Source organism: Pelodiscus sinensis, chromosome 1 (assembly GCF_052426305.1).
Source record: "Pelodiscus sinensis isolate ZL-2025 chromosome 1, ASM5242630v1, whole genome shotgun sequence".
In the NCBI taxonomy this organism is placed as follows: Eukaryota; Metazoa; Chordata; order Testudines; family Trionychidae; genus Pelodiscus; species Pelodiscus sinensis.
In genome coordinates this window covers 44,587,979-44,612,500 of record NC_143052.1, presented here as the reverse complement: position 1 = coordinate 44,612,500, position 24,522 = coordinate 44,587,979, and the positions used below count along the sequence as shown (strand labels likewise).

Sequence of the window (24,522 nt, the reverse complement as noted above, 5' to 3'; positions counted from 1 at the left end):
AACCATTTTCCATGGGCAGTTGTTGTTTTTCCTGATACTGCACTTGAGAGTAATGGAGGTTCCTGCATGTATCCAGTTGCAAACTAGATCTGTATGCCTCAAGTCTGTGTGCTGCAATGATTCCTGCTAAAAATTGCTGAGTGGTGTGAGAAACTATCCTAATGAAGTGGAAGAAAATAAGGAAGCCATTCCCAGAAATCTTCATAAGGGGATTAGAGACAACCTCCAGGAAAGTTTCCTCAAGATCTCTGAAAGATTCATGGGGCATCCCAGTGCACATAAATAGTTTTGCAGGGTTCCCTCTGTCTTACTGGAGAGGGGAATGAGAAGCAGTGAGTCTGCATCTATTGGATTATTTACTACCTAGAAAAGAGAAAATGGACAGCTGTGTCCCTTCATTATTAAAGCAAATTGCACACTTACCAAAGACTCCTGCCCCTGCATCAGGCTCATCGATGCTGGACTAGGGATTGTTTCAACTGTTTTGGAGTCAAAAACAGGTCCTGGCTTATTGTACTATCAGCTCCCCCAGTTGACTGTCCAACCTCCTTCTCATCCAACATCACCTCCTGATTGTTCCCTTCAGAGGTCTCTGATGCCATTTCTCCTGAAGTATCTACTGGGACCTTAGGGGTGATGTTGAGGTCTGCACTGAAGATGACATGCAGCGCCGTAAAAGTGGCATATCTGAGGCTCCATACTGGAACAACATAGTCTTCCTTGTCTTCTGGTGGCCTACCTCCTTGGTTTTCATGCAGTACCTGCTGCAGGGTCCTCTTGTAGCTCTTTTTGTAGTTATTTGTTTGTAGGTATTGATATTTCTGTGGCTGGATTGGAGATCCAAAGATCAAGTAATCCACCATTTCCTGTGTACTCCAGACAGGAGTGTGCAGTGTGTAGTCAGCATGTTCAACTGGGCGGTTTCTAGATGAGCTCTCCATATAGAGCAAACAGGAAACACAAATTCCTTTAAAAGGGGAGATCTTGAGAGGCATTTACCTCTGTACCTGGCCTCTGGGCAGCAGAGTTCAAAACATGGTCATGGTGGAGCATTATAGAACACTTCCTGGAACCCTCCGCAGTCAATGTAAATAATGCAGTGTCTGCCCTGACACTGTGTTGGCCTAATTGTCTGCTTAATTACATTGACCGAAGTGTGGGGATGTAAAAGTGTAACCTATTAATGGTTAATTGATAAGCATGAGCTTATTGGCTACTGAAATGGTTACACATTGGCTTCCAGCTTGTCTCCTGGGGAGCCAGCTGTCACATTGCACTGCTGGTTTTGTATCAGAGCCTGTAGCATGGAGTGGCAGCCAGCACTCTGGGAGCGAAGCTGGCAGTCAGGAGCTGGCATCACTTAAAAATATAAGTCAGTTAATTGTTGACTTACCTTAGTATAATATTTTAAAGGCTAAGCAGTAAATTATATTGGACATGTAATTCACTATGAAGTATAAATCAAAGAGGAATTCAATAATATACATAATATAACCACCCATTTCTATCTTTTTACTAAAAATCTCTCAACAGGATTACTATAAAGCTTTGGAAGATGCAGATGAGAAGGTACAACTGGCAAATCAGATTTATGACTTGGTAAGTAACTAAAGTGATTAAAGTGAATAACATAGTTATCTTAAAGAATTCTAAACTTTATTATATGGGGAGCCTTTTTTAGCTTACCTGAACATTATAGAAGTATTAACAAAAAGGTTGTTACTATATCAGTGTATGAAAGGTAAACACAACTCATTTTAAAAAGTGAGTTAGTTACAGCTTAAACATCCATGTTTTCACTTCATTTAAAACATTTTGTTCTGTTTTTCACACAGGTACATTGGCTTGGGTGAACAATGGACTGTCTTATCTCTTTTTTTCTATTTTTTGAAATGCATTTATGTATTTTCAGTGTATGTGTGCACAAGTCAAATATTTAATTATTGCTGTAATATTGAACTTAAACTATTTGGACATAAAATAATTAAGATCCTAGCTCCGTTAACAAAATTATCTGGGGAAGATGAGAATAAAGCAAGTAAGTGCCTTTCAACTACAGTAGATTTCTGATAATCCGGCACCTTTGGGACCTAGGTGGTGCCGGATTATCAGATAAGCTGGAGTATTGGGAGGTACTCCGGCAGGGGGCTGTGACGGGTCTGCGGGACCAGCACAGCGTCCGGGAGGTGGGCGGGAAATGGCGCGGTGAGGGGCAAATGGTTCGCCCCTCCCTGTGCCGTTCACCGCCCATCCCCCAGCCGGACACAGTGCAAGTCCCGGCAGACCTGTCACAGGGGTATAATCCCCTTCCCCTCTTCTCCCCTTTCCTTTATCAGCCACAAGTGCCCATGGGGCTCACAGCAGCTCCAATTGTCCATCTGGCCGGAGCACTTCCGGTTTCCAGTTGATGCCGGACAGTCGGGAGTGCCAGACCACTGGATGCCGGACAATTGGAGTTTGTATACTGTGTCGGATGGCAGAGTGTTAAATATCCTTAGTATATAGTTCATGGGATACAAAATAAGCAAACTGAAAACCGATACATGTTACAAGGCACTTAATGATTTCTTGTCTTTCCTCTCTTTGCTGTTAATGGATTTATGATCTTAAACTGTATTAGTGAGTTGGTAATTGCTAAAATGGCTAATACAGTGATATACATTGTTTGTTCTGTATGATTACAGGTGGAACAGATTTTAAGTGCAGTGACTTTTTTTAAGTAATTGTATTACGCAGATTTCTATTGTAAGTCTCAACATCACTGAAGTCTATCAAACTTCATGCATCTAATGCATCTCATTAAATACTCAGAACTCTTAAATTCTCTGAAGGGTTGAGAATTTAAACAATTTTAAGTTTTGGCATTCATCACTGATCTGCTTTAAAACAGGTAGACCGACACTTAAGAAAGTTGGACCAAGAACTAGCTAAATTTAAAATGGAACTTGAGGCAGATAATGCTGGAATTACAGAAATACTAGAAAGACGTAAGTGTACTTCGTTATCTTTTGAAGAAATAACATTTTGTTTGTCAAAAGAAAATCTTGCTGAATAGTTAAGCAGTTTATTTCTGCTTTTTTCCAAGATCTGTTTGAATTTAAAATTAAATACTTTCTTGGGGCATTGAAACTTTTCTTTTAATCTTTTTGGTTTTTTTTTAAACAAATATCTTTAAATGCTTAGACATTACATCCTATATTGATGTATTACTTATCCGAGAACTGGAAAGTGCTTGGTTTCTTATATAACGAAGTCCAAATCGAGTTAAACTAAGACGTTATATATTAAATATATCACATGTTTGTCTCGATCATCTGTGCACTGCTGTGTACATTCCCAAATACCTACATTTTTGAAAAAAGGTGGGGTAGTAGGATAATTTTTTAACTACACATTCTGAAAAGTGAATAATCCAAGAAAAGAACTAATCTGTTGCACTGTAGTTAAATAAGTTAAAATAATAACTAATAGTGATAGATGAATGAATAGGTTACAGCCAGTCCAAAATGATGTTCCACAAATTGTGCACAGTATTTTTTTGTTTTGTGTTTTATCTTAATTGCATTGTCATAAAACTTCCCCCTAGTACTCAGTCATATGGCTTCCTTGAAATTTAGTGCTGCAGTAAACGTTGACTCTTAAATATAAGTCCTTGCAGTTAGTGGAAATGCTCCCTTTGGTTTCAGTGAGCTTAGATCTTTCCCTTTGTGTTTTGAATTTCCATTGACACAGAGGATTGTCTACACATGGTTTTGGAAAAAATGAAAACAAGCTTTCTAGTTTGGAGCAATAGATTTGGGCTGGTGCTTTAAAAATAGCTGCTTTGAAGTCCATGTCCTTCTCTAGGATCTTGACTAAAATGAGTAAAACTGTTTTTGGAATTATTCTTTGTTTTGTATTTTCATATCTAAAAGTGAGGATAACTTGAAAGATCAAAGTTTGCTAAATTGCATTATTTCAAAGTTGGCATTTAAATCGTACTACTTTAAACTGTATTTTAGGCTCTCTGGAATTGGATACACCTTCACAACCAGTGAATAACCATCATGCCCATTCACACACTCCAGTAGAAAGTAAGTTTCTGAACATTTCGTCTTCAGCTTTGCTATATGTGCTGATCAAATACAGGCAGTCCCCGACTTACGCGGATCCGACTTACGTCGGATCCGCAGTTACGAACGGGGCTCGCCCCGGAGGACACAGACTGCGGGACCTCGCAGTCCTACCGCCCATGTACTCGGGGGCTTTCTCCGCGTCTCCCTGGTCTGCAGACCAGGAAGACGCGGAGCAAAGCCGCGGAGGGGCTCGTGCAGCCCAGGCATGCCTGGGCTGCCCCGCTGCCCGAGCCCCTCCACGGCTTTGCAAAGCCTCGGGGAAGCCGGCAGTGGAGCAGCCCAGACGCCCCGCGGCTGTCCCGCTGCTGGCGTCCTCAGAGGCTTTGCTCCCCGTCTCCCTGGTCTGCTGGTCTCCCACGGAGACGGGGAGCAAAGCTGCGGAGGACCCAGGCGGCGGGACCGCGGTGCGTCTTGGTCCGCCGCTCGCATCTTCCTGGTCTGCTGGGGTGGGGGGCGCAGCTAGTAGCCCCCCTCCCCCCAGCAGACTAGGCTTTTCTCCAGACGCCTGTGGCAGAGTAGCTGGGGCGCTGCCGGTTGGTCCCGCAGCGCCGCTCTGGGCGCTACTGGACCAACCCGACAGCACCCCAGCTGCTCTGCCCCAGGTGTCCTGATTCAGCCGCTGCTGGTCAGTTTCAGCAGTGGCTGAATCAGGACACCTGGGGCAGAGCAGCTGGGGTGCTGCTGGGTGGGTCCAGTAGCGCCGAGGAGCGGCGCTACTGGACCAACCCAGCAGCACCCCAGCTGTTCTGCCCCAGGCGTCCCCAAGTCAGCTGCTGCTGAAACTGACCAGCGCTGACTACAGGGAGTCCAAGGCAGAGTTGCTCTGCCCTGGGCTTCCTGGAATCAGCTGCTGATCAGTTTCAGCAGCAGCTGACTTGGGAACGCTTGGGGTTCTTAAGTTGATTCTGTATGTAAGTCGGAACTGGCGGTCAGTTTCAGCAGCGGCTGAATCTGGACGCCAGTTCCGACTTACATACAGATTCAACTTAAAAACAAACCTACAGTTCCTATCTTGTACGTAACCCGGGGACTGCCTGTATTTGAAATGTATAAAATTGTGTATGTTCAAAATTAGTTATTTCCTGAGTTCTCCTCATAATCTTTCTTAGTCTACATTTCAAAAATCCCACCAGAATTTGGCATAACTAAATTGCATTAGTATTTGTTCAAGAGAAGCTAAAGAATGAAATGTCAGGGTTTTTCTGTTAGCTCTATGAATTGATTTCATTCCTGTGTGGTTATAGTGTCTGTTTATTCTTTCTTAGATTATACTGTAAGCTATTGAGCTCAACGTCTTGAGTACAACACTAAACATTGTTTGTTTCTTTCATACAGAAAGAAAACATAATCCTTCTTCTCACCATGGTACATCAGATCATGTTCCTGAAAAGAAGTTTAAATCTGAAGCTCTTTTGTCTACTCTTACTTCAGATGCCTCTAAAGAAAACACACCAGGTAATCTAAATGTCAAATTCTATTATATTATACCTCTTGGAGGAGGGACAATAAAAATTCAAATCGCAATTGTGCATTGACAAATTCATTTTTTCTCACTGGGGGAGGAGGGAGTGGATGTTTATTTTTTTTACTTTCAGTGATGGGGGGGAGGAGGTTGGACCATAGCTGTTAGGAAGCAGGTCAAACCTGCCATTTATTTGCATTGAGAAAACAGCCTATTTGTTGGATTGCAAGATCCTTTAATGTAGAGGAAATGAAGCATATACTTCATAATTTTTTCTGAATTTCTGTTCATTATCATATAAGTACATTCACAGTCATCGTCTCTTCCCCCCCCCCCCCCTTTTTTTTTGGTATAACCTTTTATTCTATTTATAATCATATTTTCTTGGGTTCAACTCTGGCAGCTATAGTCTCAAGTTCAGCAAGGCTGTCTCTAGTTATTCTATACCTGGAGTCCATGGGAACATAAGCAAATGTAGGCAAGTAACATACAAAAGTACAAGAGCATCTATCACTACTTTATTGAAATTACATATGCTATAACTTTTATAAACTTGGGGAAATATACAACCGAGATGGGGCTGTTATAAGATAGATGCATAACTGGCTGGATAACCGTTTTTGGAGAGTTGTTATTAGCGGTTCACAGTCTTGCTGGAAGGGCATAGCAAGTGCGGTTCTGCCAGGGTCTGTTTTGGGTCCAATTCTGTTGAATATCTTCATCAGTGATTTAGATGATGGCATAGGGAGTACAATTATTAAGTTTGCAGATAATACCAAGCTGGAAGGGGTTGCAACTGTTTTGGAGGATAGGATCATTATTCAAAATGATCTGGACAAACTAGAGAAAAGGTCTAAGGTAAATAGGATCAAGTTTAAATAAGGACAAATGCAAAGTACTTTACTTAAGAAGGAACAGTCAGTTTCACGTATACAGAATGAGAAGTGACTGTCTAGGAAGGAGTACTGCTGAAAGGGATCTAGGGGTCACAGTGGACCACAATCTAAATGTGAGTCAACAGTGTGACGTTGCAAGAAAGCAAACATGATTCTGGGATGCATTAACAGGAGTGTTGTGAGCATGATATGAGAAGTCATTCTTCTGCTCTACTTTGTGCTGATTGGGTCTCAGTTGAAGTATTGTGTCCAGTTCTGGATACCAGATTTCAAGAAAGATGAAGAGAAATTGGAAAAGGTCCAGAGAAGAGCAACAAGAATGATTAAAGGTCTAGAAAACATGACCTATGAGGGAAGACTGAAAGAATTGGGCTCGTTTAGAAAAGAGAAGACTGACGGGACATGATAGCAGTTTTCAAGTGTCTAAAAGAGTGTTACAAGGAGGAGGGAGAAAAATTGTTCTCTTTAGTCTCTGAGGATAGGACAAGAAGCAATGGGCTTAAATTGCAGCAAAGGAGGTTTAGGTTGGACACTAAGAAAAACTTCCTAAATGTCAGAGTAGTTAAACACTGGAATAAATTGTCTAGGGATGTTGTGGAATCTCCATCATTGGAGATATTCAAGAGCAGGTTGGATAGACATCTATCAAGGATGATCTCTAGACGATATTTGGTCCTGGCATGAGGGCTTGATGATCTCTCGAGGTTCCTTTCAGTTCTAGTGTTCTATGGTTTTATGATTCCAATCAAGATATATACTATAACTGCAGGCATATTTGCATCTTTCTATGTGGTGTTAGTCTGTTAGCCCCCTCAAAGTTTGCTGGTGCTCCAATGGATTGATTGTCAATATAGAAGGGTCTCTTGCTGGAGTCTCCCATAGGAAGCTCAATTTGCCTGTTCTAGGAACCCTTTATTATACAATGATTTTGTCTATATCTACATTCTGTGTGTGTACATGACAGTATTATCCCTCTCTTTCTTATTGGTCTATGTTCCGTAGAGACACAAGGGACCCCAAATTCCATAGTCTCTGTATGCTGATGTACCCACCTTTGCCTTATAGTTAAGGCATGTGTTATAAGCACACTTTGTTGTTACAGTGTAACCCATTTTTATAATTTAACTTTCCTGAATCTATTTTTACATATTACCAGTTTCTGCCTTTTCCCCCCAGAATTTTAGGTCTCCAGGTAATTTTTGGTCATTTATTTCTTTTATCCAAGGCCTAAAATAGCTAAGTTAGAACCTGCATACCTCAGCCTACAGTTTTCTTGTATTTCAGTTTGTCTAACTAATTCTTCTAAATGTTGCTTATAATTACACTTTGTTCAATCTTGTATTTCTAGAGTTTTATAAATCAATTTTGATTAAATATTCTAGTACACATTATATCTTATCTGGCATTGCTCAAGTTCTTAACTCATAAGTTTTGCTTTTCTTCTTTTAAATTGCTCTGGAGCAAAGATGAGGATAGAAGTGTAAAATCCAGTTTAACCAGTTCAGTGGTTAAACATTACATTTAACTGATTAATCACTTAATCAGGATCCTATGGGCAGCAGGCAGCTCCAGCCTCACCTGTGACGGGCCCAGGCAGGCTGGAGCAGCCCCCTTCCCAACCCATGGCACCATTTAACTGGGTACCAGGTTTGCCAGATAACCACTTAAATCCCTAGAAGAGGGGTTGAGCATGTGGACTGCCTAGGGAGAGAGGATAACCCCAGCCCCCTCTCACCACAGCAGCTTGGAGCCAGGTGAGAAATACCTGTCCTTGGCTACTGCAGCTCCTGAGGTATAGTCCTTCAGTTGAGAAGACAGATGGACACGCAGGCAAACAGACACAATAACAGACAAACTGAAATATCATTGATAGCTGTCCCTTTCTCCACCTCTGCCCCTTGATGGCCCAGTGGGATTATAGCTGTTCCAGTCCTATCTGACCGTCCTCCCAGACACTTCCCTTTCCATTTTGTGAGAAACAATCAAATTCCAGGCACATACTATTGTCCTGGAACAAGGAAACCCTTACCTTGCTTTAAGTTATGTTAAAAAAGTGGCATACCAAATTTGGTTCTTAGCTCTTACATTTTAGGAGTTCTTGAACAAACTTTCTCACAGATGGATGGACACTTGTATACACGTTTCTAAATTATATAGCAAGATACAGAATATAACACATTCATCATAACATCGCAATAAACAAAGACAAAACTAATCATTGGCTACATTCTGGTATAGGAATCAGCACAGTAATCAAATTAAGCTCTGACTAGACAGTTTTTAGTTGTATACAAAACATCAGATCAGTTTAATTGCTGCTTCTGCATTTTATACCTTTTGATTTGATCTGTGCAGTCTTGTAAACTAATGCTGGTTTTGGGAATAATACTTCAAGTGGTGTTCCTGTGGGTGCTGCACTCAGGTCTCAGTGTGTCCTCGTGCCTCTGATCAGAGATTTTTGGTGAGCAGTGCCCCTCACGCTGTGCCTGCGCAACCAGCATCTTGCGCCCTTGCCATTTGTCAAGTGCACGTCCAGTGTGAGCCCCTTCAGTTTCTTTTCTACCATCCTTGGCTGAAGATGGAGTCAGAGCAGTGCTCTTCTTTCCAACAGGAAAAACAAAATTACTGTACTCTGTAAGACTTTCCCTCATAGTTTAGTTAGTTAAGGCTAGTTTTCAACGTTCATTTAAAAAAGAGAGAGACACAAGCACCGCCACCGGGGCTTTCTTTTTTCTTCAACATGCCGGGTTCTCCAGGCTTTAAAAGATGCGACTCTTGCTGAAACTTGATGCCCATTTCTGATGGCCAGGTCTCCTACGTTAAATGCCTGGGAAAGACTCATGCGGTACATAAGTGTCCGCACTGTCAGGACATGACAGCCAGAGCCAGAAAAGACCGCGAAATGCAGCTCAAAAACCTCCTCTGGAAGAAGTGCCTACAGTCTCCATGGGACAAACCTGAAGACACACGGGGACAGCAGAAGCCCAATGACAGGGCTGCTTTATTGCCCCGCAAAGGCTCACAAGCTTCCCAGGCACGCTCATTACCAGTGCTGCCCAGAGCCTCGCATTCCGTGGTGCCGTCCTGGCACTGTGGAGAAATGCAAGTCTGCATCAGCCAGGACTGCTGAGTCAGAATCTAAGCGCACAGCACCGGTCGGTGCTGTTGAGGCAACGGCATCCACGCAGCCGCATAAGCCACCACCACCACCTCCTACAAGTGCCCCTAAGGTGCCTGAACCAACTAGTCAGACCGAACCTGACCGCGCTCCGGCACCTCAGCATAAGAAAGCACTGCGCAAGACAGTGCTTACAAAAGTCTCCCCAGCCAGGCACACTGCTCAGATCATGAGCTTGCTTACTGCACTCTTCAGTGGTGTCTTTTACCCAGCGGCACACTAATAATGCCAGAAAGGGCTCCCCACTCTCCTATGCTGCTCGCACTATGGCAGCGGGCATAGGAGAAGTTTTTCATCATGCCATTCATCTCCATTGTGGTCAATGGCTTCCTGGCATTCATATCGGGATCATTCCCTACAACAACATCCCACATGGCCCAACCAACTGTGGATGTATCCTCTACAACAGTTTCAGTATCAGTGGGCCCCCTGAGAACCATGGCAAGGGTACCGACCACGTTCCTCCTGTGCCTACCACTCAAGAGATACAGCTCCTACGTCACAACAGCACATGTCTGTGTGCTCCCCGACCATATCCATGCATTCCTCACCATCTCGCCTGCTCTTAGTAACAACACAAGCCAGTTCCAATGATAATGATAACTTACCTCATTCGGACTCAGAATTCTTCACACGACCCCAGATCCACTAGACTAGACGAGGCAGTCTTCCAGATATCACCCTCTCCACTGGCAGATGATCTAAAACAATTTCAAGAACAATTTAAGCGGATAGCTCAATTGCAAAACATTACATTCCAAGAGGTACAAGACAAGCAATACAAATTACTGGCGATACTACAACTTACAGCATCCTCGAAGATAGCTCTACCCATCAACAAAGCTATCCTGGAACCGTCAGACGCTCGGTGGCAAAATCTAGCTTCTTTTGCCCCCCAACAAACGACCGGGGGGATAGAAAACATTTTGTCCCTGCAAAAGATATAGACTTTCTCTTCACACATCCCCAGCTGAATTCACTGGTTGTAGACTCAGTTAATCACAAGGCTAAGAACCCACAATTTAAGTCTGCACCCTGCAACAAAGAGCATAAGCGGCTAGATATCTTTGGCTGCAAGGTGTTAGTCTTCTGCCACCCTCCAATTCAGGTTATTAAATTATACAGCTCTCCTGGCCAATTATGATCATGCCAACTATGCTAAACTACAGGACCTGCTGCGGGACCTTCCTGATAAGACCGCACCTCTAGTCCATCTTTAAGGAGGGTTTATCTATAGCAAAAACGGCCCTTCAGGCCGCAATGGATATTGCTGTCACTGCGGCTAGAGCCACAGCCATCATAATGTGTAGGGCCTCGTGGCTGCAGTCATCAGGGTCCCAAAAGAATTGCAATCAAAGGTGGAGGACTTCTCCTTTGATAGAAAACAGCTATTTGCCACTAAGACTGATGAGGTCCTACACTCAGTGAAGGACTCCCGCACCACACTCTGCACTCTGGGGATGTGCACCCCACTTAATAAGAAATACAAGTATACCCTCTACCAAAGGCCAAGGGACTATAATTATAACTATTACAGACAACACCAGAGGCCATATGACAACAGGCCTAAGCAACACCCTAACAGGAGGAGGACGTAGCATCCACCACTCAATCAACCTGATACAGTGAATTTGAAGTCTTGGTTGGGGGTCTGAGTGACCGCCCCACAGTTCCAGTGCTTTCCAATGCCACCTCCTTCACCACCTGAGACCCTTCTACCAACCGTGGGCCCAAATCATTGCAGACAAATGGGTCCTGGAAATTATCAAATTGGGTTACACAGTCCCCTTCATGTCCATGCCCCCTACCCTGTCCCTCTTCAGTGACCCATCTCACAAGCCTCTATTACGAACAGAGGTGCAAAAGTTACACTGGGGGCAATAGAACCTGTTACCACAAAAAAACAGGAAGATGTAGACCAATCCTAGATTTCAGGAAACCCAACAAGTTCATCCTCAGCACAAAATTCAGGATGGTGATCCTGTCAGTTATCATACCTGCACTGGACAAAGGGGACTGGTTTTCAGCTCTCGACTTTCAAGACACATATTTTCATGTAACCATCCACCTGGCCCACAGGAGATTTTGCAGATTTGTCATAGGTCAAGACCATTACCAATACAGGGTCCTCGCCTTTGGTCTTTGTACGGCCTCTCAAGGGTTCTCGAAGACGCTAGCCATAGTCACAGCCTTCCTCAGAAGACAGAACGTCATCATCTTCCCATACCTCGACGATTGTCTTATCAAGAGCACCACTTATCAACAAACGATAATGATGACAACCGCTACTAGGGAATGTTTTTCCCGACTTGGCCTGCTTATCAATATACAAAAGTCCACCATAGAGCCCACACAAAAGATAAACTTTATTGGAGCACTTCTAGACTCAATGACAGCAAGAGCCTATCTGCCACCACAAAGATTCAAGGCAATCTGTGGTCTCATTCGGGGGGGGAGAGGGAGTCAAGCATATTTCCTTTTCCATGGTCCGGACGTGCCTCCAATTGTTGGAATACGTGGCAGCCACAACCTTCGTGGTCCTATTTGCAAAGCTACACATGCGCTGCCTACAGCATTGTCTCGCAGCCACCTACATTCCAATCCAACACAGTCTTACAAAGTACCTCATGCTTCCTCTCCCAGTACTGCAGTCTCTCAACTGGTGGACTTCTCCAACCAACCTACTTGCTGGTATACCCTTTCACCACCCAGATCAGTCAGTAACTATAACTAAAGACACATCACTTATGGGCTGGGGCACCCATTGTGGTGCAAGGTCAATACAGGGCACATGGTCCTAACAGGAAAGACACTTCCATATCAACATCCTGGAGCTCAGGGCTATTTGCAATTCATGCACCCATTTCCTTCCCCTGATAAAGGGCAGAACCATTTGAGTCCTCACAGACAACACACCCTCTATGTTCTATGTCAACCGACAGGAGTGTCTGATCACACTCACTGTGTGCAGAAGCAATCAGATTTTGGAGCTGGTATATCAGGAACCACATAACTCCCAACTGCCATATATATACCGGGAAAGCAGAATGCAAGGACCAACAAACTGAGCAGACGCTTCTCAGACCAACGTGAGTGGGAGAGCAATACCAATATTCTCCTCTCTGTTTTTTAAAAATGGGGTTTCCCAACTATCGATCTTTTTGCAACACCACTTAACCACAAATGCCTCAAATTCCACTTCCATGCAGGATTGGGCAAGAGGTCAGAGGGGGATGCCTTCACCATCCACTGGAAGGCTCCCCTACACTACGCTTTTCCACCAATTCCTCTTCTTGCCAGGATGATCAAGATCTGAGCTGACCAGCCACGGTAATTTTAATAGCCCCTGCTTAGCCCTGGTTCCCTTACCTACACTACCTATCAACCCATAGATCAACCCATTCCTCTCCCCGCAATGCTGAACCTCTTGATCTGGCACCACGGCAGGACATGCCATCTGAACATCAAAACTCTGAAACTTGTGGCATGGCTTCTCCATGGTTCCAGAATGAAGAACTTATCTGTTCAGTTAAGGTCAAACACATCCTACTGAACAGTGAATGGTCCTCCAGAGAAGCACCTACGAAAACAAATGGACATGCTTTCAACAATGCTGCTTGACACGCAGTTTACATCCCAGTACCGCCCATTTACCTACCATACTGGAGTATCTCATGAACCTCAGCGACTCGGGTCTCTCCATCAGCTCTATTCCGGTCCATCTGGTGGTGGTCACGGCATTCCACAAACCTGTGGGTAACTTCTCTCTCTTTGCACATCCGATGGTGAAGCAATTTCTCACAGGCGTGCAGAAAACATGCCCAAACTTGTGCCCTCTGGTGCCACCGTGGGACTTGAGTTTGGTTCTCAACATGCTCACCAGGCCACCCTTTGAGCCACTACATCATCATAATACTTATCCATGAAGGTGGCCTTCATAGTGGTAATAACATCAGTAAGACGGGTAGGCAAAGTTACAGCCCTCATGGCGCACTCACTTTTTGCTACCTTTAGCAAGGATAAAGTTATACTCAGGCCTCACCCGCAGTTCCTCCTGAGGGTCATATCTGATTTCCACTTAAATTAACCCTTTTACTTACCTGCTTACTTTCCTAAACCTCATGCCTCTTCCAAGGAGGCCATATTGCACACCTTAGATGCAAGGCGGGCGATTGTGTTCTACCTGGAGAGAACTAGGGGAACCAGAAAATCAGAAACTCTTTTAGCATGGTCTGGACCACATACAGAAACAGCTGTCTCGTCACATCGTCTATCTTAATGGATTGCTAGCTGCATACATACAACTTATGAACTTAGTGACAGGCAGCCACCACAGATTATCAGGGCTTGCTTCACGCGTGTGATGGCCACAACATCGGCCTTCCTAAACAATGTACCATTGGTGGACATTTGTAGAGCAGCCTCGTGGTCTTCGCATCGCACTTTCACACAGCATTATGCCCTGCAGAAAGGGCCAATACCCTCCACATCTCTGGCAGATGTGGTCCTTCCTTCCTCCACATAAATGACTCCAATTCCCACCACCATCTGGCGGGTACAGCTACTGAGTCACCTGAGTGGAGCACCCACAGGGACACCACTTGATGAAGAAGTTGTTACTCACCCGGTGCAGTAACGATGGTTCTTCGAGATGTGTCCCTGTGGGTGCTCTACTGCCCTCCTGTCCTCCCCTTGCTTTGGGTTCTTTAGGGGGACTTCAAGTATAAAAGGAACAGACAGGGCTCGTGCCGCACGCGCACTCAACAAACAGCAAGGGTGTGAGACGCTGGGTGCACAGGCACGGTTCGAGGGGCACTGCTCACCAAAAATCTCCAATCAGGAGCGCGAAGACGCACCGAGACCTGAGGTGTGTCCCTGTGGGTGCTCCAATCTCGAAGAATCATCGTTACTATACCGGGTGAGTAACTTCTTATCCAGCCTACTGATGGGCTGAAGGAAAAACTATATGGTTTTGGTGACATTGTTTCAAGGAAAAGTGACCGATTTATAAATATTAATTGCTTTACTATTACCATTCAAGAGAGAGATCTTTGAGTTATTGGCCATTGTTAGTAGACCGGATACTGGCCTAGATGGACATTTGGTCTCACTCAGTATGTCCATTCTTATGTTCTTATGATTTATGTATTTGTAAGTGAGGTTTGAAGTGTCTCTAATTTCCGGTAATGTTTGAGCATTTAGTCTTACTATTTTTAAGTCCACTATTCATACTCAATATTTTTAAATACCCTTCTATTTTACCTAAACTGTATGCTAACTATATGCTAGGAAAATGCACTTTTTTTGCTGTTGTGAATTAATCACTTTGTAGTAATGTATTGGGTTAAAATAAAGTTTAAGTGCTTAGCTTCTTGGATATATGATTTATGGTATGGTTGTTACAGTAGTATTAAATTGCACTTCTTTGAGGATGTGCATTGTACCCATCAATTGCAACGAAAAACTGGATTGAGCTCAGATTAAAGAGCAGCTGCAGCTACTTAATTAACTAGATGGATTAGTGAGGATTGACATGAGGCACAATCCCTTCCACAGGACTATATTGTCCTGATGTGCAGTGAGAGTAAACAAAGACGACAAATCAAACTGGCTGTTATGCATGATAGTAATAAGCAATGTGCCCTGACTAGCCCTTCCTGTAGCATTGTTATAAATTAAGATAAGTTTCTAATCTTTGATTTTTTTATATGTAACTTGTTTTGCTTTAAATTTTATAAACATGTTTTATTCACCTAGGGTGTCGAAACAGTAATTCCTCATCATCTTCCAACAATGCATACAATGCAAACTCCTCTCAGCCACTGGCATCATATAACCTGGGTTCATTATCTTCAGGCTCTGGAGCTGGTGCTATTACCATGGCAGCAGCTCAAGCAGTACAGGCCACAGCACAGGTAAATATTCCTCCACATCCATAAAATATCTTTAAGAAAGCTGCCCTTCAGTGTCAGTCATGGAGAAAGACTTATGCTTTTATTTAATTTGAATTCTTTATGATCACTTTTTTCAATTAATTTGTCATAATATTATGTTACCCTTTATGTTGTGTTTTTGTGATGTGAGAAGGAAAGGAGGGTTTAGTGTGGACTTTTGTTCCATTAAGATGTTTCAACTATGATGAAAACTGGATAATACAGGGTGTACTTCCAAAAATGGGCACTCTCTGGTCCAGCAACATTCCTCACCTGGCAGGACCAGAGAGCCTGTGAGTCTAAGGGCAGGAGGGACAGCCAGACCAGGGCAACAGGGTTGGCAGCCTGTCTGGGTGCAGTTTGAGACCAGGGCTAAAGCTCCGCAGCAGCCTTTAGCAACCTGCAGTAGTGCGGGTTCAGGTTGCAGTCCCCTAGCAGCATGGGTCAGCATGGGGCCAGAGTTTCTTGGTGCACCGTCCCCCACTCCCCACAGTGCACAGGGCCAGGGAACCACAGCAGCCCCTGGGAGCATAGGGCTGGAGTTGAGCTCTGCAGCAGCCCGGGGCCAGGGTCAGAGCCTTGCCACAACCCGCTAGAGCCTGGGGCCAGGACCGGAGACTCACCGCAGCCTACTGGAGCCCGGGGCCAGATCTTGGCAACAGGGGCCAGAGCCTTTGCTGCGCAGGGAGCCAGCAGTAGCTGGGCAAGCAGCCCAACGAAGTTGCGGGGGGAGGAGGGAGGGATGAGGCAGGGTGCTAGCTGGAGCAGCCTGCTAATGGCAAGTGATGGAGCTTGGGGCCCGTGGCAGGAGACTGTCCCTGGTCTGACAAATTCTCTTGTTCGGGACCAGTCAAGTCCTGACAGTGCTGGACCCAGGAAGTCCAACTTGTAGCAGCCACTTAAATAAAATACTTTCATAGCAGGGTGACTTCTATAGGTCTGTAGGAACTGTATAATGTGTTTTATTCTGTATAGTGTGGTTTATATCTGTGTTTTCCTTTAGATGAAGGAAGGAAGAAGAACATCCAGCTTAAAAGCCAGCTACGAAGCCTTTAAGAACAATGACTTTCAACTTGGGAGAGAATTTTCATTATCCAGAGACTCAACTGGATATTCATCATCAGCTCTGGCATCTACATTAACACAAACATTAAGTTCATCAACCACAGATTCACGGAGTGGTCGAAAAAGCAAGTATGTTCTTTTGCTTAAGTATATTCATATTTTGTTTAGCTATCTTTAGCATTTTAACTGTCCATACAAACAATGGGCACAGAATACTAAAATATAGGGCCCAGATCCAATGAGGACTTAAATATCTAAATTTTGGGTTCTTGGCACCTCTGAGATTCCCCCCCTCTTTCCCCCAAATCACTGTTCTGCTGCTGCCTAGCTCTGGTGATGCCTACATTTTTCATTGTAAATGTTCTCTAGTGCCTAGTTTCTGCTACTGGGCATGTTCACAGTGCCTGTCTTAAATCAGATGAAGAAGATCGTTCCTTAGAGATCTTGCCTGTAGGGCATTCTCAGAGTGCATCAACTCCACATAAAATGATCAGGGGACATCAGGGACAAAAAGAGCAGCACCTTCCTTTTATAATATTAAGCCTAGTGGTTTGAGAATTCGCCTGAGATTTGGGAAACCCTGTTTTGTTCCTCCCTGTCTTGATGAGAATGAATTTGAACATGAGTTTGCCATCTGTCAAGTGAATATCCTATTCACTGGACTATGGGACATTCAGATGTGGGCCTTTCTCAGTCGCCCCTGTTGGAACTCTTCTACTACAGGCAGTCCCTGGGTTATGTGGATCCGACTTATGTCGGATCCCTACTTAAGAATGGGGTGAGGGAACCCTGAACTAGCTGCGCGCCCCGCCCCAGCAGACCAGAGAGACACGGAGCAAAGCTGCGGAGGACGCGGGCGGCGGGACCGCGGCGCATCTCGGCAGTCCCGCCGCCCCCGTCCTCCGCGGCGAGAAAAGCCTGGTCTGCTGGGCGGGGAGGGGGGTGCAGCTAGTGGTCCCCCCTCCCCTCCCCCAGCAGACCAGGCTTTTCTCGCTGCTGGTCAGTTTCAGCAGTGGCTGAATCAGGATGCCTGGGGTAGAGCAGCTGGGGGGCTGCCGGGTTGGTCCCACAGCACCGAGGGAGCCTGTAGTCAGCCGCTGGTCAGTTTCAGCAGCGGCTGAATCGGGGACACCTGGGGTACAATATGTACCAGTTCCGACTTACATACAAATTCAACTTAAGAACAAACCTACAGTCACTATCTTGTACGTAACCCTGGGACTGCCTGTGTTTATAAATATTTAAATAAGTATTGGGCCAGTGAGAGCGTGAGCATGGTTCTGTAGTCTAGTGGTTTGGGCATTTACCTAAGAGATGTGAAGCCCATGTTCATATCCCTCTCGTCATCCAGGAGCTGTGGGGAGTTGAACCATGGTGTCATGAGTGGTGAGAGAAAATAAGATGTTGGCTGGTATTTGAGGCTATTTTGTTAACTTGTTTTTAAACATGATCTCTGCTATACTTGTGTTCTTTTGACATAGCATACATCAGAAAAAGAGAATTGCAATCTCATTCCAAGGCACAAATACTGCTCAATTTACAATTCTCAGTTTAAGTAACAGTATTTCTTATATTCAAAGAGCTTACAAAAACACTTTTCTTGTTGTAGTATGTTAGTGTTTGAGGGGACTGGATGTAAAGATGACTATTCAAAATGCAGCTGTCTGTTACATATTATATATGCAACATAGATTAGTTTATATACAAATTCCCAATTATTACATTGGTTACTTGTGTATTAACAAGATCTATTGTTTACATTGATCTATGAACACCATTGGTGCAACAATTGTGAAGTATGTGTCAGTTGCCTTTGGCAGCTTTATCACATTCAATTCCATCAATTGGAATAATAGACTCTCCTCTTGTAAGGATACCAGAATACAAAGTCATTCTTAATCTCTGGCAAAGAGATGAAACATGCCCATCTGAATTCATGCTGCTTGCTGAATACAGTCTGTTTCAGAATGACACTTGATTACTGTAGCATGTGAAACCTCATCTAAGATTCTTTCCGGCACTCTCCTGAGCCTGGCTTCCTCATATTTCATTGAGTTCGCAGTAGAACGAACAGGTCTTACTAAATTCTTTCTGAAGTATATTTATTCTTTTTTTTTTTTCCAGAAACAATAATAAGTCTTCGAGCCAGCAGTCCTCATCGTCATCGTCATCTTCATCTCTGTCATCATGTTCTTCATCATCTGCTCTCGCACAAGAACTATCTCAGCAAACAGCAGCAATACCAGAGTCTGATTCTAACAACCAAGTTGATTGGACCTATGATCCAAATGAGCCACGTTACTGCATTTGTAATCAGGTAAGTGCTCTCTCTATTGAGTTCTAACTCAGCAACACTACAGTGCTGCTTCACTATAATTTCACCCTTTCAGCCCATAAGTTTTGGTTTGTATAGTGTGAAACTCAGATGGTTGAAATTAATTGATAGATCTCAGCTCAGTTCAAACCCTTGTAGGGATGTAAGAGTTTAACCGGTTAAGTGTTAGCCTCTTGGTAAACCCCAACAGTTACACTCATCATGTGGCTGCTGGCAGTCGTGGGAGCTGTGGTGGCCCTGGCAGGCCTGGGAGTACTGGCAGCCCTGTGTAGCTTATATTGCAGAGCCCCCAACACAACCAGCCCCCTGAAAGCAGGGCTGGTAACAAGAAGCTAGCTCAAAGTCGGCACCTGGCATGTACTGGCTCCCAGCTGCTAGCCCTGCTCCAAGAAGCTGGCTGTCGCCCTGCACCGCAGGCTCTGCAACAGAGCCTGAAGCGCAGATAACCACTAGGATTTTTAACGGTTACATAGTTACATTTTTAACTTTTTTTACATCCCTTGTATTACTTTGTATGTTTGGTTGTTATTTTTTAAAAGTACAATGAATATATTTTAGTTGTATTTGCCCCAAATCATACTGTATACTACAATTAAATCAAAACCACTGTGAAGCTGAGTATATGTATTACTTGCAATAGCCAATACTAGTTTACCCCCCCCTTAAGTTTTTTAGGAAAAAATAATAACATAATGATGGTAGATAGTAATGGCCTTGTAGTACAGGCATTCCCTGGGTTATGTACAAGATAGGGACTATAGGTTTGTTCTTAAGTTGAATTTGTATGTAAGTCGGAACTGGCTCCAGCTTCAGCTGCTGCCACTGAAACTGACCAGGGGCTGACTACAGGAAGCAGGAGGCAGAGTTGCTCTGCCCCCAGCTTCCTGGAATCAGCCTGATCAGTTTCAACAGCTGCTGAATCTGGAGTCTGGGACAGAACAGCTGGGGCGCTGCCCGGTAGGTTCCCACAGGACCCACCCGGCAGCACCTCAGCTGCTCTACCTGAGGCTTCCCGCAAGAAAAGCCTGGTCTGCTGGGGGGGGGGGAGCACTAGCTGCGCCCCCTCCCCCCCCCAGCACACCAGGGAGACCCGAGCAAAGCCGCACAGGCGGAGGGACCCCGCCGCCCGTGTGGCTTTGCTCCTGTCTCCCTGGTCTGCTGGGGGGGTCCAGCAAAGTCGCTGGACCCCCCCCCCCCCAGCAGACCAGGGGGACAGGAGCAAAGCCGCCCAGGCGGCGGGGGTCCTGCTGCCTGGGCGGCTTTGCTCCTGGGCAAACGAGCAAAGCCGCCCAGGCGGCGGCTTTGCTCGGGTGTCCCTGGTCTGCTGGGGGGGTCCAGCGGCTTTGCTGGACCCCCCCAGCAGACCAGGGAGACCGGGAGAAGCTTTTCTCGCCCCGGAGGACACGGGTGGCAACCCGCCGCCCGTGAGTTCCAGGGCGAGAATAGCCCCGTTCGTAAGCGCGGATCCGACGTAAGTCGGATCTGCGTAAGTCGGGGACTGCCTGTACTTGGAAATGGCAGATATAGTCAAGCATACAAGGACTATATTTCAAAACATTCTCCTTTTTCAGTTGTTTTTAGTTATCCCCATAACCTCTATAGGCAACTACTTTGTGGTTGTGAAGACTCTGGATATTTTTGGGTGTTTGTATGCTATGCTTCTGAAACAGTTAAGAATTCCAGTTCTAAAATGCTGTCAGTATACACTTGTAAGTGACAAGACTAATGGAATTGACTGCTGAATCCTAGTATTATTCTGTAGCTGTTCCCATGTGTGGAGTTCTCTTGATTCTTTGCTAATGGTTACATCAAAACTTTGTCAAGCTGCCTTTTTACTAGGCACACATTCCCCTTTTTTATACAGGTGCACTTAATTTTATATGCAGGATTTGTTTAATCATAGTTTATTAGTTAATCTTAAGCAGTTTTTGTAGGTAAATTTTCCCTTGTATTTGATCAGTTTTACTTTCAGGTTTTTGGATGATTTCAACAAGATTGCCAAGTCCATTATTAGTTAAAATAGGAGGGGCAAGTTAGGAAGGTAGAGCTGGGGAAAAAGGTCCAAGCATATCTGTATTTCAGAAAAGCAAGTTTTTATACAACCTAAAATGAATAGTTGTGTCTAAAAACATAAAAAATTCCAGTAGAAACTTTTTTTTGTATTTGTGTGTGTGTGTTTTAAACAAGTGTGCCATTTGATAGTGTTTGCAATTTTTGAATCTGAAAATGTAGAATGGTTGTTATTGAGGTATCAGGCAAATATTAGAAGTACTCAGACTGAGTGCTGGCTCTCTATGTCCAACCCCAGATATGTATGACTTTCACTTTTTTTTTTGCATAAGTGCAAGCCTTTTGTACTTTAATATTAATTCCTCTCTTAAATCTAGTGTTGAAAATGTCACTGAAACATGTAGGTTGGCAGTATCCTGATTATAACAGAATTTATACAGGAAAATGACTAGTTTTATGGTAATTAAAAATGCTGATTTTTCACTATATTAATAGCTTGAATTTCCTCCTTGAACTAGGTGTCCTATGGTGAAATGGTGGGCTGCGATAACCAAGATGTAAGTAGCAAAATGCTAAAGACATGGGGAATGATAATTGTTTTGTTAACTACTGTGCACATGCACTGGAAGTAGTTTTTATTAGTGTTTTCATCTGGCTAAAATAGCTTGTATATTCCAGTTTTCAGTTTAAAATAAAAAAACTGATAAAACTTCCAGTATTTTTTCAAGAATCTGTTTTACAAAAGCAAAAAAAAAAAGGAAGGGCAAGAGGAAGGACAAGGAAAAAGGGACTTATAGCAACTAGTAACCAGAATGCAACTTCTAGTCTGTATTCCTTCTTGCTTATGGTCTGTGGTTCACTTCTGGGTCAGCAGAAGTTTGATAAGCAGCTTTGTGTGTGTATGCATGGAGAGATTGCATACTTTGCTACTTCACTCTTGCTACCATTTGTATTTCCTACTGCTTCATTGTGTGTCATTGAGTGTTCTAACACTTAACATAAGTGACAACCAGAGCAACTATTCCAGAGAGCTCAGCTGTTCAACAATATATAAAGCAAAATTAAGGGATTAGCACAATAGAAATTGGTGCAGTTTATAGTGCAGATTCACAGGTAATATAAACACATTGTGAACTAGATGTTCGATCACAATGTAAAGGCTAGTCTACAGTTTGGTCTTCAAGGTTGTTAATTGCAGCCTGTACTAGCATGCTGTAATGTAACATCCACGTGTGGATGCTGTAAGCTTGAAATAAGAGGTATCTAGTTCATGTTAATTTAGTACTGTTAAAAGAGGGCTACATGTAATTCAAAGTACGTATCTTCTGTTTTTACCCACAGCATACACCTATTGGAGTTACAGCACAGCATGCTAGTTTACACTGCAGCTTACATCTCCATAGTCCGAACTGCACAACTACATTGTAGGGATGTAAGCAACTAGTTGACTATTCACTTATTGGATAGTCGACTGGTGATGCAACTAGTTGCTTCTCCCCCCCCTTGCTGCCTTTTGTATATTTCAAAAACAGAAGCCCTGCAGCACTCCCTGTGCTACCCCTACTTTCAGGGCTCTTGTACATTTCAAAGGTACAGGTGCTGCAGGAAGTGCAGAGCCAATCCCCTGCTGGCCCAGCACTCCCTGCTAGGCTTCCACTTTTGAACGGTAGCAAGAGCCCACACCTATATGCTCTTGCTACAGTTCAAAGGCGGAGGCGCCCTTATAGTCTAATTGAATAGTTGATGGAAATCCCATCGACTATTTGATTAGTTTATTAATCTAAATTTAACATCCCTACTATGTTGGGCATAGCCTCAGACATGAGTAGAAGTTAAATGTGCTTGTGGTTTTAAGTGTATAATGAGAATAAGTGTGCATGCATGCTAGTTCAATTGCTGTTTAGGAAGCTTATTCCTTTTTTTCCTGTGTTTGTTGGTTCCTCTTAATATTCCTCATATTTAAACAACACCTGACAATTCACCTTATATAATTCTAACTTAGTGCTGTTTTGTTTGTTGATGTCATGTGGGTTATCCAAATTTAACTTTTTAAAGCTCGTCTGTTGTCCAGACCTTTATAAAAGGTGATTAATTGTATTATTTTAATCCTATAACTTGATTGTTTAAAACACACTTTCTAAGCATGATTTAAACATTTACATATTTCTTGGTGCATGGTTTCCACGTGTTATGGTTCAAATTTTATATCATCGGTACTTATTGTTGGAAGTGCACATTAGGAAATGTAACTTTGTGTAGAGGATGCCTCTCATTTTGCTGACTCTGATTCTTATTCTTCATAATATCCATTTCTTGCCACAGATGCAATACGACTTTCACTGTTTTGTTTTGTTTTTGTTAATAGTGCCCAATAGAGTGGTTCCATTATGGCTGTGTTGGATTGACGGAGGCACCAAAAGGAAAATGGTATTGTCCACAGTGTACTGCTGCAATGAAGAGAAGAGGCAGTCGACATAAATAAGTTTCTTCATTTGGAAAACAAATGATATCCCACAAATTTTATAGAGGACTTTAAAAAAAATTACATTTTGCAACCACTTAAAGAAGGATTAATATAGCAATCATAAAATCTTGAACTATTAGTTTTGCTAGTTGTGTTTTAATATTGTAAGTAAATTATTTATGCACTACTGATGTGCTATAAATATTATTCCAGTTAGCCTTGGATTGTTCCAGTGGCCAACATATGCAGACATTTGTACTCTCAAACCATTTTCTCAGAGCAGTGGGCATTCAACAATAATTCAGTCTTCAAATAATTCTAACAAGAAGATTTTAATGTATGTTTTATATTCAACAGACATATTCTGCTGCATGTACTGTACTCAAGAGCTGTTATATAACAGTATGTATATAAATGGTGCAAAAAGTCAGTGTATCTAAAAAGAATATAAGGCAGTTGTTTTTAAAATGCCTTTATAGCTTTGTTTCTTTGTGAAACTAAATTCAGCAGGCTGAAGAAAATGGTTCTTGTATAAAACGGGCTGGTGTCCTCTAGAGTACTTGGGTACATAAAAACAAACTCCTGTAGAGTAAAAGCAAATTTGTGCCATTAGTCTTTATATGTCTCTGCACCAAACATGGTGCAGATCATAAGAAAAAGGGTGTTAAAGTGATAAATTTTTTATACCAAATGTGTTTATTTTTTTGTGCAAGTAATCCTTTAAATTGGAATTGTATTAGGTGTTAAAAATAAAAAAAATACAAATTCAGATGTTGATATTGATGCTTTGCATACTTTGTTGGAAAAGAATAAAACCTCAGAATTAATCTGTCACTGGAAATTTGTCTTTGAAGACTATAGTTTTATATAATGCCTAAAAAGCCTAGGTGAAGGCGTTACCCTTCCTCTGAAGTCTATCGTATGTATGATGAGCTTATAAAAAGGACTTTTCCCCATAGATTCTAATGTAAGCAGGCCATATGACTTAAGCATTTGAGGTGAGTGTGTTGAGGATATGGCTGGATGCAGGAAGGAGTTATCAGGAGCAGAGACAAAGCACACAG

At 43.3% G+C, this 24,522-nt stretch overlaps 1 protein-coding gene across 4 annotated transcripts in view; it reads left to right on the top strand.

Annotated features, from left to right (window-relative positions):
• The window catches only part of ING3 (inhibitor of growth family member 3), a 30,991-nt gene extending 6,701 nt beyond the window's left edge, over positions 1 to 24,290 (top strand). For all 4 annotated transcript variants that reach the window (XM_006122560.5, XM_006122561.5, XM_014573363.4 and 1 more), the window contains 9 exons: positions 1,534 to 1,599; positions 2,891 to 2,987; positions 4,002 to 4,073; positions 5,451 to 5,570; positions 15,409 to 15,566; positions 16,588 to 16,778; positions 18,774 to 18,966; positions 21,513 to 21,551; positions 23,360 to 24,290. In XM_006122560.5, coding sequence (XP_006122622.1) covers positions 1,534 to 1,599; positions 2,891 to 2,987; positions 4,002 to 4,073; positions 5,451 to 5,570; positions 15,409 to 15,566; positions 16,588 to 16,778; positions 18,774 to 18,966; positions 21,513 to 21,551; positions 23,360 to 23,476 — 1,053 coding nt within the window. In that variant the 3' untranslated portion in view covers positions 23,477 to 24,290. The remainder of the gene's footprint in view (positions 1 to 1,533; positions 1,600 to 2,890; positions 2,988 to 4,001; positions 4,074 to 5,450; positions 5,571 to 15,408; positions 15,567 to 16,587; positions 16,779 to 18,773; positions 18,967 to 21,512; positions 21,552 to 23,359) is intronic.
• The last annotated feature ends 232 nt before the right edge of the window (positions 24,291 to 24,522 follow it).